This window comes from Anas platyrhynchos, chromosome Z (genome assembly GCF_047663525.1).
Source record: "Anas platyrhynchos isolate ZD024472 breed Pekin duck chromosome Z, IASCAAS_PekinDuck_T2T, whole genome shotgun sequence".
In the NCBI taxonomy this organism is placed as follows: domain Eukaryota; kingdom Metazoa; phylum Chordata; class Aves; order Anseriformes; family Anatidae; genus Anas; species Anas platyrhynchos.
Window position 1 is genome coordinate 24,627,646 of NC_092621.1, and position 17,738 is coordinate 24,645,383.

The following is a 17,738-nucleotide window of genomic DNA, read 5'->3' on the forward strand; positions in this document are numbered from 1 at the left end:
TTTTGTAAAACTTGTACTGATTTTCCTGTACACTTTATTCTCTATGCATTCATTTTGATTAAAAGAATATTATGAAATAATTAAGATTGTATGTTCTGTTTATGTTTTTTGTTTTGTTTTGTTGTTGGGTTTTTGATATGCTAGCAAGACTAAAGTATACAAACTACAAGAATATTTACTCTCATAAATTGGGATCAAACTTTTCTAAAATATTCTGCTTAGCATTAATATTTAAATATTTCTGAATAAGAGCAATAAAGAAACCTATTTTAAGCATTTAAAGAAAGATCATAAACTGGACAAAAACATGTTTGGTGCTGACTTCATACTAATAAAGAATGACCTACTTTAATTTAATTAGGTCTCCATTATTTGAAAATAATATTTTTTTTTAAAAAAGCAACTAGGAGGGGCTGAAAACATGTTACAGCACAGGACTAGAATTCTGAATCATCTTAATTACAGAAATGTTCTTAGAAAAGAAAGGTTGCAATTTCACAGGGCAAATGCAGGGTTCAATTTGTAGGCAAGATTAACTGACAGTAAAGTAAGGATGAAGAAAAAATACTCAGGTGGAAGAACTGAAGGAAGGGACCTGGATTCTTATGATCATAAAATGGCTCAGGCTTGAAGGGACCTTAAAGATCATCTAACACCAAATCCCCTGCCACAGGCAGGGATGCCACCCACTAGATCAGGTTGGCCAAGGCCTTGGGATGGTGCATCCACAGCTTCTCTTGGCAACCTGTTCCTTACTACCCTTACAGTGAAGAATTTCCTCATAACGTTTTGTCTAAATCTATCCTCTTTTAGTTTAAGACCATTCCCCCTTGTCCTCTCATTACCTACCAGAGTAAAGAGTCCTTTTCCATCTTTTTTATAAGACTCCTCTAAGTATTGAAAGGCTACAAATAGGTCTCCCTGGAGCCTTCTCTTCTCCAGGCTGAACAGCCTTTCCTCACAGCAGAGGTGCACCAGCCCTCTGATTGTCTTTGTGGCCCTCCTCTGGACCTGCTCTAACAGGTCCACATCCTTCTTCTTGTGCTAGGGGCCCCAGACCTAGATGCAGCCTTGCAGGTGGAGAACAATCACCTCCCTGCACCTGCTGGTCACTCCTCTTTTGAAGCAGCCCGGGATGCAGATGCCCTTCTAGGCTGCAAGCATGTAGTGCTGGATTGTGTCGAGCCTTTCATCAACCAGAACCAAGAAGTCCTTCAGTGGATGACAAGATTAACATAAATCAATAACCTCATACTATGGCAAAAAAAAAAAAAATAAAACATCAAAACATGGGTATATGAACAGGAGTATAGACTGCCACACATGTGAAGTAACACTTCCATCTCAGGACTGGTAAAACTTTATTAAGATCATGATGCCCAGTCAGAGGGCCACACTTCACAAAACATGTTCATTAACTGTACGAACTTCAGAAAGCATACAGCAGAACTGTTTATTTCTCTTTCAATCATCTGACTGGTTTCTGTAATATCAACTTGTGCTTCTATCGTAAAGACAGAAAAGGACAGCTAATGAACCATTTCAACTTTTATCACTGGATAAGCTACTACATTTAAGACTGGCAACATGAAATATCAAAGAATCATAGAATCATTCAGGTTAGAAAAGACCTCCAAGATCATACAGTCCAACCTTTAACCTCATACTGAAAAGTCCACCACCAAACCGTGCTACTAAGTTCTATATCTACACATTCCTTGAAGACCTCCAGGGATGGTGACTCAATCACTTCCCTGGGCAGCCTGTTCCAATGCTGCACAACAGTAAAGAAATTTCTCCTAATATCCCACCTAGACCTCCCCTGGCATTACTGGAGGCCATTTCCCCTCAGCATATCAGTTGGTGCTTGGGAGAAGCATATAACATATATAAAAATAATATATTACCATATATATATATTGCTCTTTTCTAATATAAGAAAAGAGGTTTGTACTAGTTTTGTTTTAGTTCCACTAAACCAAGAGGTCTGTATTAGTATTATTTTAATTAGTTCCACTAAACCTTGCATTCAAATTGAAAAGCATCCCACTTAAAAAGTTATCTTCTCCTTTAGTAAACTCAGTGTGTGCAGGAAGCATATTGTAAGCTTTCTAAGTAGTTATAACCTTAAAATATAATTGTAATAATAGTATTAAAGTATACAACATAACCCAATGTTAACTGTTGCTGTAAGTACATACACTGCTTTGGCGTGGGCCATGCTTTAACCTGTGTGCTTGCAAAGTAGTAAAGGTCTCCTATTAAATGGACACAACAGAAGAAGCTTCTTAGATCAGAGAATGCATTATAAGCACACCCCAAACTGTTCCACCAAACAGTTGCTCCTCTCCACTGCTCATGATGAGGAATACTTTTACAGGATGTCAAATAATTCAATTTCTTCTTAATTCCTTTTTTTTTTTCTAAGATATTTTTACAAACACCTTCTAGATTATCTTTATTGCCATGACTATGCTATAAATCTAGATCCATAATAAAACAGATGTTTTTCGTACTACAAACTAATTAATACTACTGTGCAGCCAGCAGGGGGTAGACTGGGATAACAAGAGACATCCTGCACAAAAAAAAAAAAAGAAAAATCCATAACAAGCTTTAAAGAAATAAGAAAAATAATAATAGCAACAAAAAATCTTCTTTTGCTCGTAACTGTCATCAACACAAAGTAACACCTGGAAACGACTGCTTAATAGATGTAAAATTTGTAAAAACAACAAAAAAAACTGAAGAATTTATACTCGTACTAGTAAAATAACAGTATAGTGAAAGAATATCAACCTCAGCAAGCCATACATTTAAAAAATGCTGGCCCAGTAACTCAGAAATAACACTGTGTGAGGTCTCTAACAAATCTTTAGAAAAAAATTCTAAATAAAGGTTATTTAAAATTATCTGATATTATTAACAAAAATATCAACTGCAAAAACAAGCAAAGAATTTCCGGAAAACAAAGTGACTATAGTCACAGAAGTTTGTATTACATAGAAGTCAATCTACACATCACAACTGCTTCCTTTTGCTTCATTATCTCAATAGACAAAATTTTAAAATACTTGGATGGTGAAACAACCTCCTCTGAAAAACGAAAACTGATCATAGAGAATAATTTCCTATTGTTTGCTTTTTCCTTAATCATGATACACATATGCTGCTGGAAAGGAGGCATTCTCCTAAGAGTTTTCTTCAATTGCCAAGAAGCAAGGACTACAAATTCAAAAACGTTGTGGTATATTTGAACACACCACCATAGGCCCTACCAAAACCCTACCAATGCAGTCTGAACTTGCTTAAAACTGCATTTAAGCTGAAACAAACATCGTCAGGAGCACAATCTGAAAAACATGAAATAGACTCTCAGCAATGAACGTTACATACCTGAGAGACAGACTTTTAAGAAATATTTATATAGACAGTACTTTCTAAAACCAGCCTCAAAACCTCATTCTTTTCTCCATTTACCATTGTTATCACTATACTCATTCTCACCATCTAGACTCCTCTTCTGCACCCTATCTGTATTTGTTTTGCATACCTAAGGTAAATCACAAAATCTTCAAAGCAAGAGCCCCTTTTTCCCCCTCACAGGTTTGTAAAGTATAATGAATTTGCATCAGGCACTGTAAGTAGAATTCATTAAAATATTTTGCAATATAACTAGAATGGCAACTCAACATATGATGATTGCTTGTTTCAATCAAAGACACAAGAGTCTTGATTTTTTAGGTAATTACTAGTAAGCTGAAAAGGGTTCCCAGTAATGTTCAGCAGTTTTAAGAGCCGCCACAATAACTACCTCTAACATAAATATTGTTGGCTAATGTGCTGTGCTCTTTTCATACAAATGCTGCAGAATGCAACCAAACTACTGAGTTTGATGATTCTTTTTCCCTGATGAGCAATACTACCATACATATCCCTACATCATGTTTTAGGGCACAAGTAGGCATGCTGCAGTGCTGTAGCCTGAAACAACCAATTTCTTCTCCATAAACAAGGCATTTTATCACAGCATAACAATGAAACAAATAAACCAGTTGACAGTGCCCAGTTAATTACATTGGTATGACACGCTAAAAAATCTCTACTCAAGCCGCTGGGTTACTTCTCAACTTGGTAATTCCTTAAGGTAAGTAAGGAACAACAACTAGCCTCTGGCTTTTAAGCAGGTCTGTGTACTCCATAAGGTGCCTGCAGTGCCTCTTCATATTCAGAAGAAAATAGCATAATTATTACAATGTAGCCTACATTAATTAACATAACATGACAAGAGTCCTTTACTACTTAAAGGACTAAGAAGTACTGTTTTGTGATACTTTTTATAAAAACACATAAAATAAACACAATGGCTTTGAGCAAACTACTTCCCGTAACTGGCTAAAAAGAGAAATTGCTTTTATAATTATTTACAGTCTTCCCATATTCTACTAATCATATAAAAACACAAAATATAAAGATCCTTATTTAGAATGGGGTCCCAACTGAGACTTTTACATAGCCTTATAGTATGTAGTATGGGGTGGAAATACTCTTTTTAATAAGTATTACACTCCTCTATCAAAATTTAGATCTATTCTACTCACTAAGCTATCTTATTAATAATGCATATTGATGTAAGTGCAAACTGCTTGTGAAAAAAACCAAGTCATTCTGGAAAAAGGGATTAATAAACTTACCTACATTTCATATACAATTTGAAAATCTTTACTGTATTAAAACCATTTTCTGCACATCTCAACCATGAAATGCATAAAAAAGGAAACTGACCCTAATTTTAGTACATAATTATACATCTAGTTTTATAAATTAAGAATTCATTGCATATATGGTTGCTGAAAACAGAGAATCAATTACATAACACTTAGGTTTCAAAGGACAAAAGTGAGAGAATGAAAATATAACTTGAGAGAGAAAACACTCTTGAAGATTCTCTTCTGTAAATTGTAAATCAAGACAAATCTGTTCTCTGTAAAAACATGATAACATCTCCATATGCAAGTGTTCTGAGCAGTTAATAGAAACAATTTCATATTTGTTGACTTTTAAGTAATGAAAGGTTCCTTTAAAGCTACAAGACATACTGAATTTTAAAGATATTGATTTGAAAATACATACTATTCTGTCTAATTACACTGTAAAATAAATTCTAGTATTTATTAAAAACAGTCCACAAAAAATTTAAGAGACTTTTATGTAATGTAATCTTTTGAAATATAATCTTTACAAGTTTTATTAAATTTGCTAATTACCCTAGAAATTTACAATTTAGTAGTACCTTTTTATTTCTGAGGTAGGCTTTCTTGGCTGAAATACGTCCACGCCTTGCTTCCAGCTGGCGAATTTTCTGTTGCAATTTTTGCAGCTCCTCTTTTTGCAAGTGTGCAGATGTTGCCATATCCTCTTTTTCAAGCATGGCTTCCATACTTTCGTAAGTGTCATAATATACCACTTCATCTCTCTTCTCTGTTTTAAAAATGTCAGCAATGAAAAAGTCAAATCAATAATTTGTATTTGATTAATGTTTTGTTCAACAACAACCTCAAGTTGCAAGACATAACGCATAAGAATGCTAGTCATTTCTGAGTAAGAACAGAAACAAAAGGTCAGTGCAATAGCATTAAAGAGCAAAGCACTAGAAGGCTTTAAAGGTTGTATGACAAACAGAAATCAATACAAATGAAACATACAACCTGTTATTCAGGTAAGCTCAGAGCATTAAAGAATAAACGCTGTAAATGTGTGCTTAAGTCTGTAATTTAACTTGATCACAATGCCCATGCATGTCTTCAGGTTTCTTGACTAATACAAGGAATCCATGCTGCACAGTAATATCCTTTGGTCTTCATTACAAAGTTCAGGATATACAGACTCTCTGAAGTCTTTAGCATGAGATTCCTCTGCCACAACCTACTATTAATTTCATAGGAGGGAAATTAAACAACACAAAGATAAAAATCCTCTTGGAAGGTTTTTGACCTCCCAGTCATGTCCTGTGCTCAGAGGCAGCAGTGGGAGGGTAACTTCAAGGGAATCCTTCAAAGCATTACAGGCTTGTCATTGTAAATCATTTTATCAACAGTCATGATTTTTAGCCTCCTGAGTGGAGCAGTCAGCATAACATTGAGCTCATCTCTTACTGTTGACTTCTCATCTCTTGCCAAGAAGGAAAGAGTGATAATTATAACTCCTTGCCGAATGTTTCAATGAAGAAGCAGAAAAGGTCTCGTTCCCTGCTTCATTGGCATAGCAGTACGAGTTGCTCGCAATACACCAAGAAAGATATGCATTACCGATGGCTTAAAAAGCACCTATAGCCAGCATGACAGTCAAGTGACTCCTCTGCAGCAATACCAAGCCTTCTCCTTTCTCCTTTAACTACCTTTCAAAAAGGCCATGACTTCCTCCTACTTCTGCTCCTAGACTATCTGGGGAAGAGGGCAGGGTCTTCAGAACACTGACTGTTTTATAAAAGCACTTTTCAGTTCCTGTTATTTGTGCAAGGTCTCTTCTATAACCAAAAATCTGGTTGTGTCATGCTAATTTCAGCTCAGCTGGACATGGCACTACCAGAAAAAATAACAGAATTATATCAACCCTAAAATAAAATTGAATACAAACAGACCTACTTAAGTCTTTACTTTAGTGTGCAGTTTAAAAAAAAGTTCCATGCAGACATAAAACAGCCAAGTCATTAGAACCCCCTTTGTGAGAAACTAAGTTGTGTTTTTGCAGTAGAGAACCAATTTTCTGTATTTCAAGGTAGTTGTCATAACAAGGAGAAATGCTAAGTAGGTAAGTGGACAGCAGAAGGCCTCACTACTCCAAAATAAGGTGGAAGCTTGAGAAAACCAGGATGAGCAGTGAGGGAACTGTAAAATAAAGATCACAGGTTCTCAAAACATAAGAAACAGGAAAACAGGGAAAAGGGAGAAATTAAAGGGTTGAAAAAATAAAAATTGTACATATATGGTATAGAGGAGCATTGAGTAATTTGTGAACCTGTAGTACTCAGACAATGAGGAAACAGGAGAGGTGATCAGGTGTCAGGTAATAGGGAATAAATGGTTATGATTTGTTTACTATAACGTGCTCCTAAATGGCAGGACGCCTGCCATTGCAATCGCAAATAAAATAGCTTCACAGAAGATCCTGTCTGAAGAAAATTGAGATTTTTCTCACACCTTCGGAACAGAGTAAAATTTTAAAAAGTAACTAAATTATATTTTGCTACACACAAATAAAATGGGAGAATTTACATGGAAATTGTTTTAGAATTTGCTTTCATGAAGAGTTAAGGATGAATTTATAAATGAAACCCCAACAGCTCAGCTGCAAACCAGTCAAACATACCAGTCCTAAAACATCTAAAACTTTTTTTTTTTTTTTTACACCAATAGAAGAAAAACTCGGCAATTCTCTTGCAACTTCCTTCAAAAACTCCACAAGTTTTCTATGAACAGCTTTTGAGTTTCTAAAATAGCTAAGTCATTTTAACTATAAGTTTGGTAAGTAGTTAAACTTTTAATGGCCCAAACACTTTCAATAAAACAATGAGAATGATTCCTCTTTAGATAAGATCCACATTATTTCTAACTGTTAATAACTTCCGACTGAAACAGTAAGCCATTATCACTTGCTCTGCTGATGGCAATGCATCCACCTCAAATCCATCTTACAAAGATGTTTGTATGGACAGAACAACACGCTTTAGAATTTTAACTTAGTAAATTCACATTTTCTGAATGTTAGTGCAGGTATTTGATTAATGACAGTAAAAGCCTACTATTGCCATTTAAAATACAGCAATGTATTTTTATGCAATGTTTTTCAGACTCAATGTGCTGAATTCACAAAAGGAAGTGTTTTTCTACCAGCTTTCAACCTCCAGATTCAATCTGGCAGAGAAATCAAATCATGCTCTCAAAAAATTCTCAGTTGAGACTTCATCTATAGTACTGCCAGTGTCCTGTAAATCAGAACAGAACCCAAAACCCTCCAATACATCTCCACAGAGTCCATATAGTCACTGAAGAAAGAATAGCAACAGACTCTAGAAGTCACTAAGACACATACATTTCAAATCACACAGATGTGCCCAATTTAAAGGCTTTTTTTTTTTTTTTACTGACTATAAGTACACTTTAAAAAGAAAGCATAACTGAAGATGCCACAGACCGTACTTTTCTGCTTTAACCTACTGAAGTTGCACATACAAAAAGACCACTACATCACTGAGAAGCTCTCATTCAGATTAGGTATAGCATAGTTTGGAAAAGGTGTAGCTCGTTTACTGTCACAATTTTCACACGATTTATTTTTCTATTCCTCTTGCCCAAGTAAAGTCCAAAGAGGTAACTTCATCATTTGAACAAAATTTCAACACATTTAGGAACCATTTTCCATTTTCTGATGTCTGAGAGTTATTAAAAACAATAATTCCTACTAATGCAGACAGCTCTCATTAAATATATATATATTAGATTTCTTTATTAAAGAATACTTTATAATTTTAAAACAGCAAAGGAAGCCAAAACAGTGAACTATTTTGCTGCCATCCAGGAATGAGAGGGCTATTTGTTCCGTTGACTTGGGGCTTTGTTTTATTTCAGGTCAGGCTGTGGAGCTGAGCATTTTAGATTTCTGAAGAAAACATTAGTGACAACTTGTAATGACCAATTATGTCTTTACAGCAGCTTTAATGTCTGAAGGCTCTGAATTTTTACTGTCACTACACCAAAGAGAAAGGATTTTGATACACATCTCTTCTCAGCCTCCTGTTCAAGACGTTTCCTTCAGTACAATCAGTACTGATTTCCCAAGTACAAACAATTATCTATAAAGCACTAGCATTCCACAGAGGCATGTGGTCAAAGCTCCCATATTTCTTTCAAGTCAGAATTTTCAATCCTGATCTTCCACAGGAGCAGTTAATATTGTTGGCACCACAAGCCTGAAAGAAAGATTCCTTTCACAACAGTGATAGGTGTATTTTTTCTTTCTCCAGAAGCAAGTCAAAAATACAACCTACCTTCATATCTCTATTCTCACGTGACTTTTCTATCCCTAGAGAATTTGTTCCACAAGCCCTATTCGCTAAATAAAACAGAATTTAATGTGAATAAAGATGTTAAGCACAAAAAGGTCCAAAGACAGAACTGGATTCAAAAACGCTGTACAACTTGCCTATACAACTTCAGTAGTTTGTATGTGTATGATATAGAATAGGTTTTGGAAATGTGGTATTTGCATCACTGCTCTAAATGAGTAAGATGGCAATACAACAAGCTTTAAAGTTTAGCTGAAGAATTCTGATTTACAGGAATATCCTTTGGAAGCTAATCACTCTGAAGAAAAAAGTATTGCCAATGCAGATTTCCATGAGACAATTCCAGTAATTAAGACATATCTTCCTCTCTGAATTTAGTTTTCCAAACCTTACATAGTACCTTATATACTTATTTCCAAACACAGACAATGACAATCATACCAAAACTTCTGTATCTGTATGTATTCATCTTATGAACAAGTGTAAATGTTAACAGTATGTTAGAAAATCCAGCTCAATGTGGTAGAGAAACTGTTCTCATTTCATTCCCGCAGGTTCTACTAGATTCTTAGGAAGAGAATTATCTTCTACAGAAGAAGTATTAATTAAAATGCATAAAGCACCTGACATCAGTCTTCTGATGCTTTCAAGTTGTGCTGTCAGCAGTAGCTCTTCATATTTTAGGATCTCAAACTGCACTTCATATAATTGAAGCTGTAGATCATAATAATCAGCTTCTAACTGGTCCAAATGGGCTATGGCTTCTGTACCACCCTTCAGACTTTGCATCTAAATGGAAAGAGAAAAAAAACAACACAGTTACAGGATAAGAAGAATACATCACTGACTTTATGAGTACAGCTAGATACAGTCTGGTACACTAAATATAACATGTTAAAATTAAACACATCAAGAGGAGAACATAGGTTTTGATCAGGCATACATTTTCAGCCATAATACTTGACATTTTTTCCATATGTTAAGATATTGGCTTACTCCTTGTGATTGCTGAAGTGCTAAGTCACATATTGAGTAGTGTGACATATCCCTACAATTCATTTACTCTACCATTTGATTCTCTAATGAGATATAATGAAATTACTATTATCTTCAAAAAGTGTAAAAGTTGGTTTGCTAACAGCATCTAATAAAATAAAGTTAAAATTGTCAGTAAAGCTGAAGAAGGGAAAGAAATGAAAGGTGGTGGAAACTGGAAAAATTACATGTACTGATCCTCTTGTAATAACTTAACTGAGGAGTTTCTTTAAAAGTTAAAAAAAAAAAAAAGGCTAAGAGGGTAAATTGGTGCTTTGTCATATTTTATTCTCCTGCATTGCACAGTTAACCTTCTTGAGTAAAGGCATAACAAAGCGGAAAAGCAGAACATTTAATAAGCCGCAGTCCTTTATATGATTTTTCCTATTTTTTTTCTCAAAAAAATTTCTTAACCTTTATCTAGTACAGCAGCTTGGAAGGAAAAAGACCCAGAAAGCTTAAGAAAGTTCTATCTCATCAGAATGTATAGAATTTTATAGCAGCACTGTTTCTGCAGTCTTTCATAGGATAAAAAAAATGTAAATTTAAACATTTTGATGTATTTTAGCACTTGTCTCATATGTCTGACCCAAGAAAGAGACACAAAGAACAACCTAAGTGAGCTCAGATCATTCTCCTTTCCACCTACAGCAAGCATGCATTCAACAAAACAAGATTTAACCACTCATCAGCTGGCAAATCAGATCATATTCAAGAAACACTGACATGCAAGTGGATCTTACGAGCTCAATGTGGAGGGAAATCCAAGACATGCAGCTCTATAACCTGCATGTTAGACCCACATTCAAATTCTCTACCTTCTCAAAAATTAACGTCTTATAGTTCTCCCACATGAAAGTTGAAAGTAATTGTGATTTTTACTAAGATTTGTGATCTACCTATCGCATTGAAAAGCAACATCTGCTAAGGAAAAATAAAAAGAACTAGCGAACTATACATTCAAAAAACTAGTTGCTAGGAGGTTTTCACATTTTCAGTGGTTTCTTCAATGACTAAGACTGTAATTAATAGCCACAAATGGGTCTCCTAGGATTTATTTACCAGGCATTTTTAGAAATAATTACACTAAACCAGGAAGATACCTGTACTGAATCAAACCAAGAATTGGTCTTACTCAATACTCTTTTTTGGACAAAGGTTACAACAGCAAATATGCAGGAGGATGAAATGCAGTAAGCAGTGCAGTGACACTTCTATAAAACGCTTCTCCAGCCTCCTGCACAGCTTCCAGCTCAATACCAAAGATGGCTTTTATATTAAGAACACTGACTGCATTTTACTTCATGACTTTATCCTACCCCTTTTTTAAAAGCATGCAAGCTTTTAGCATCTGCATCATTGTTCACTGATATGGATTTCACAGCTTTATTAAACACGAAGGAGCAGTTCCCTTAATTATATTCTGTTCCATATGAGATTAACAGATGGAAGGACTGTGAATAGCTTCTTGAAATTTCTACTTTTGAAATTCCTTCTACTACATTATTTACTGAATGCATTTTTGATATATTAGCTATCAGCCTGAAAGGCTCATTAAGTCTTTAAGTGATTATCATAAATCTTACAGTCAATAGTGCATCGTTCATGTCTATCAGTCCAGTGACACCAAAACGTCTTGCTATGGCAGTCTGTTACTCTACATCCATACCAAGCTACTATCTGTGATGAAAACAGTAAGTGACATGATGCTGGCAAGTTTTCAGGGCAAAAGAACAGATCCTCTTGAACCTTCAGTTTTTCCTTACTAGAGGAATAGTGTTAATTTGCCAGAGAGATTCCTGTGTTTTGGCATTTTAAAATTATTTTCTTATTCTGAATATGTGTGTGTGTGTGTGTATATATATATATATATGTGTGTGTGTGTGTGTGTGTATTTATGTATTAATATATATGCTATATATAATATATTTATATATAAATATAATATTATATTCATAATATTTATATTACATATTAATATTATAACATATATATATATATATATATATATATATATATATATATATATATATATATATATATATATATATATATATATTAATTTAACAAATTAATGCTATGTTCTGCTGATTTTACCCTGCTGGGCAGCTAAATTCCACCATAACTGCTCTCTTACTGCCCCTCCTCAAAAGAAGAGAGGGGGAGAAGAAAGTACAATGGAAAGAAAAAAGGCTCATGGGTTGAGATAAGAATAATTTAATTAAAGGGAAAAGAAAGGGGAGGTGGGGGGGAAACAAGCAAAGGTCATGCAGAAGCACAAAGCAAAGAAAAAAAGTGTTCCCTACTTCCCACCGATGAGCAAGATGTTTGGCCATGTCCCAGGAAGCAGAGCCTCAATACACAGGGGCTGTCTAGGAGTACAGGTGTCTTCATAATGAGAGCCCCTCCCTCCCCTTTTTCCCCCTCCCCAGCTTTCCTTGCTAGGAAAGAGTGTGACACAACATGGTATGGGATATCCCTTTGATCAGTTTAGGTCACTTGTCCTGGCTGTATCACCTCCCCACAGCTTGCCCACCGTCAGCCTGCTGGCTCTGGGGGAGTTTGGAGGGAGCCTTGGTGTGATACCAGTGCTCTTCTAGCTACAGGTGCAGAGCACAGCACTGTATGAGCTGCTGCAGGAAAAGTTAACTCCATCCCAGCCAGACCCAGTATAGATGTCATTAAAACTTCTGTCACAACTTAGAGCTCTTGGGCATACATATGATATCATATATGTATATCATATATATTAATATATGTATATATATGTACATGTGTGTATATATACACACGTTTGGGTGAATTTTACAGTTCACTGACAAACATATATATTCTTTAATAAAAGATGTTTACAAATTTAAATCCACAGATTTTGCAGAGAGACAGTCAGTTTATGTCTCTGTACAGTCTTCAAAAGTGTCAGCTAATTAAGTTATAGCAGCTCAAAATTTCTTTCAGCTGCACCAGTGTCTGCACCATAAAAGACCTTTCTCCAACCAAATCTTAGCCCTGCAAGCACACGCTACAGATGCTGCCAACTACCAGATCTATTTTAGGAACACAACATCACTATAATTCAGTTTTGAGATGCAACAGCAATGGAAAAAGAATATTGTCATATGGATGTCATACAATCTAGCTATACAACTACCTCATGAAAAAGAAAAATTAGGACCTTTAATTTCAGCCATTTGTGTTGTAAGTTCATGAGACAGTACATCTGGATAATAAACCAGCATCACCACTTGTAGGAAAATTTGAGTATTGTTGTATAATTTAAGAGTGTTTGACTCTTTATGTTATCTAATCTGTTCTAGTAATTTGCTGCATCCTTGCTAGGAAAGAAAACACGTAAAAAAGTCGCAGGCTGATCAACATAGCAAAAAAAAAAATACAGGAATTTTAAAGTGAGAATGCAATTACAGGAAAGAAACATTTTGCAGTTGGATGAAGAACTAGAACTGAGGAGATATGAGATCAATTTCCTGCTATACCTAAACTTCCTGCATTCACTCAACTGAATCTCTGTGGCCCTAATATAAGTTAGTGTTTAAGGTCTTTGTTGTCTCACTCATACTAAGGGAAAGAACCCAGCTTTCCTAGTAGTTCTACGACAGAAAAACAGCATCTGTAAACCACCCCACAGGTAATAAAGATATAATGGATTAAAACAGAAAGCCTCTTACAAGAACTGTAGCACACATACTAAGAGAACAGACAAAATTAATTAAAAATAGACAAAATACAGCACAGAGGGTCATCAAATCCAGCTTTCTACCATCATGGAATGCTTTCAGACAAATATAAAAGTAACTGCTTTCTTAGAGTAAGTTCTTAAAGTAATTTCCATGTTGTAGCTGTAGTTCTTATTCTGCTTTTGGAGAAAAACAACAACAAACAAACAAACCATAAAAAGCTCCCACCAAAGCCTCTGTTTGTAACTCTTACTGGAAATCTGTTCCAGTTACTCCTTCCTCTACTACCCTGCTAGAAATATTCTTCTGTATTTAAATATTTGCTTGTTAATTCAGTTAATACCACTTGTTTTTACACCAGTACTGAGCAGTTATTTTATTGCCACCTTCAACTGGAACATTAGAAGTGAAGAAAGCAAAATCATTTAATATGTTATTAAAAGTGAATCAGATGTCTTTAAATAAAAAGATTTCCCAATTTTAGTTTTTTACTTAGCCTTTCCAAAAATCTGTCACAGAAAGAAAAATGGCTGAGAAAAGGTACAAAGAAACATACCATGGTGAAACAATTCTCTGAAAAAAAAAAAAAACAAAAAACATTTTGTTGCATCTTTACTAAACTGCTATTTATTTCTAACAACAACAACAACAGATTAATTTTCCAGGAATAGCTAGTCATGCTCTCTTGAATAAAATCCCTAATAAAATTCCCATTTTTGCCAATGCATCCAATGTGGGCAAAAGCAAAATGACAGATGTGAAATCCAAGACATGCTTAAATATTCAAAGTCATTGGAAGCAGATGTATCTTTGATTCAGGCTTAATGTATAGGAAAAAGAATTTTTAGAATTACCAAACTATGAAAAAAATTAAAGAACCCAAGCAATACTTTGCTGAAATTAATTTTTATGAAAATATCTCTAAATGTTTACTATATAAATTAAATTGTTTTGAAGTGAACATTTAGAACTCAACTGTACACCTCTAAAGGGGAAAAAAAAGACTAGTTACTAATTCCTGTATGTGCAGGAAGGGCCTTGTTGGAGTTTAAGTGTCCAGTCACTTCCATTTGTCCAAACTATTTCACATACTTAGAGGATTACCAAGGATTTTCACTGTGATCTAGTGATTCTGTTTACTGTCATGAGGACAAGGCTTGGGAACAAGCCCACAAAAACAGACTCTGGTCTGCCTCAAAATGAAAGTTTTCATCATTCCCCTCAAACAAAATTCAGAAAAGCATATGCAATTTGGAGTGCTACCAATCAGGAAATAAAATAGCTCAATATGTAATCAGTGTAGAGATATTCTGTTGACTTTTTTCACAGAATCATAAAATCATCTAGGTCGGAAAAGACCTCCAAGATCATATAGGCCAACCTTTAACCTAGCCCTGCTAAGTTCACTATTAAAGCATGCTACTAAGTTCCGTACCTACATGTTTTCTGAAGACCTCCAGGGATGGTGACTCAATCACTTCCCTGGGCAGCTTGTTCCAATACTTCACAACTTTTTCAGTAAATGTCTCTAATATCCAATCTAAACCTCCTCTCACAAGTTAAGGCCATTTCCTCTTGTATTATCACTTGGTGCTTGGGAGAAGAGACCAATTCCCACCTCATTATAGCCTCCTTTAAGGTACAAAAACACTGATAACCGTAAAGCTAACCATTCAGACTTCACAGATGTTGTTCAAATCCCAAGTATTTATGCATGCAAAGTTAGAGCTCATAGGCTGTTCCTCCTGTTGTAGCAAACTGCCTAAAGCCCTCACTCTATACTTTCAATTACACTCCTTCTACATATGTAAGTGTGTTAGTGATTTATGAGAATCTCTATTTCTCTCACATAAGTCAAAATATTAAAATTGGCATTTTATTAAAATGTGGGTGACACTAATATCATTTCAAAAGCACTATAATTGACATGGTCAGCTTCTTTAAGCAGCTTTTGATGTGTGACTAGAGTAGTCAGTCTATGCATGAAAAAAAAGCAAAAGCTTTTCTTTAAAAAAAAAACTGTCACAGTGAGAAATAAATTAAGTGACGTATTAAAAAGAGGACTTTATTCTTAGTTCAACTGCCAACTTTAGCTGTTTTATATTGTTTTATCCAATAAATAATATACATGAGGGTGCAAAAGGATCAAGTAGCAAGAGACCAGCTATTCCTCTCTAATAACCACATGGTAATTCCAAGTAAATAACTTCATAATCAACATAATCCTTCAAAGAAACTTTTCACATGACTTCCTAGCAGGGTTTCTTTTATTTCACAACTACATACTCCCTTCAAACCAAATGACTGTCTTCCTGAGTTGTACACACCTGGGACAGCTGGTTGGCAGATCAAGTATCAGCTGTACAGGCTGAAGGAGCTGGGGCTGTTCAGCCTGGAGAAGAGAAGGCTCTGGAGAGACCTCGTTGCGGCCTTCCAGCACCTAAAGGGGACCTACAGGAAAGCTGGGGAGGGACTCTTTGTCAGGGATTGCAGTGATAGGGCAGGGGGGAATGGCTTTAAACTAAGAGAGGGTAGGTTTAAATTAGATACTAAGAAGAAGTTCTTCACTCAGAGGGTAAAGAGGCACTGGAACAGGCTGCCCAGAGAAGCTGAGGATGTCCCATCACTGTGTTCAAGGCCAGCTTGCATGGGCCTTTGGGCATCCTGATCTAGTGGGTGACATCCCTGACCATGGCAGGGGGGCTGAAGAGGGTGATCTTTAAGGTCCCTTCCAACCCAAACCATTCGCTAATTCTACATACCTACCAGACTCAGAGGGCTGGTAGAGTAGTGGTTTGGCATCCCAGGCTTTGGGAAATTTCAGTCCCTAATCTTCATAATGCTACAGACCCCTGCTGATAAAAGATCATGGTGGAGGAACAGCTGGTGCTAGGTCTCTGTAGGCCTGTCAACATGCAGGGACTACATAATACCCAATAAGGCTCACCAAGTTTTATTCCAAGAGATAAATTGACACAAAAGACAGAAGTGTATTGCTGCAAGTGTAGTAAATGTAACAGTGGTTATCTCTATTAAAGAAACAAGCCCAAAGTGGAGCAGTTACAGAAAAGGTTACCAGGTCAATAAACTGAATATAGAGCCTCTCCTGTCTTGCTTTTTTCTAGCAAAACCAAGGTTGAGCAGGCATAGCACAGCTTCCTGTAACTAAATTAGAGATTATAAATGCCAGTGAAGAAGAAGAGGTATTTAAACTGAAGACCAACACTTGCAGAATAATAAAGGGCTGTAAAGGTCAGAAGTATTTCCAGAAACTGTTCATGCTTTTGGCACTGCCATGGCTATGTGCATATCATTTCTACTATGTCAGTTGGCTAATTTAGAATTGACCCCAGTGCTTTCATTCTGTTTCCGCTATGTTAGTCTCTAGGATTATCCATCTCTTTCAGTATGTCATTTCAATCATATAACAAAAATCTCCCAACTTTGTCACCAACAAACTCCACCTTTGTTGTGACATCACTAAAAAACAGAAAGAACTACACTACCTGTACTACACTAACAAACCTCCTGAATGCCAGTCCAACAGTACTCCCCCAACACAGCTGCTGTTATCTGCAGCTTACACAGGCTTTACCAAGTCTGTAGTATTCGTGCTTATTTCCATCATCTCCAAATAAGAGTTTTGCACAGTACTTGGAAAACTGTATTGAAACCAAAATCAAAAGATACTGTTCCTCCACAGGCAACTATTCATTAAAGTCTTTTAAAAGTATTATACATAGAGAAAACCATTTTATATCTTCTCAGGTGAGAAAAAGGCAGATGATCCACTTATAAAGATAATGTGGAAAACATAGCAACTTTCTAGGTACTTAAGCATGGACACATTTTAGGAGACAAAAAAGTGCTTGATTTACATACTAAATGAAAACTACAGAAACAATAACATTTTTCAGAAACAAGGATGCATTTTTCATCCCTCT

General features: G+C 35.6%; 1 protein-coding gene across 2 annotated transcripts in view; it reads right to left on the minus strand.

Moving 5' to 3' along the window:
• JMY (junction mediating and regulatory protein, p53 cofactor) overlaps positions 1-17,738 on the minus strand; it is a 72,990-nt gene that overhangs the window by 16,938 nt on the left and 38,314 nt on the right. For both annotated transcript variants that reach the window (XM_038169757.2, XM_027447030.3), the window contains exons 5-6: positions 9,688-9,853; positions 5,294-5,481 (exon numbers count right to left, since the gene is read on the minus strand). In XM_038169757.2, the coding sequence (XP_038025685.1) occupies positions 5,294-5,481; positions 9,688-9,853 (354 nt within the window). The remainder of the gene's footprint in view (positions 1-5,293; positions 5,482-9,687; positions 9,854-17,738) is intronic.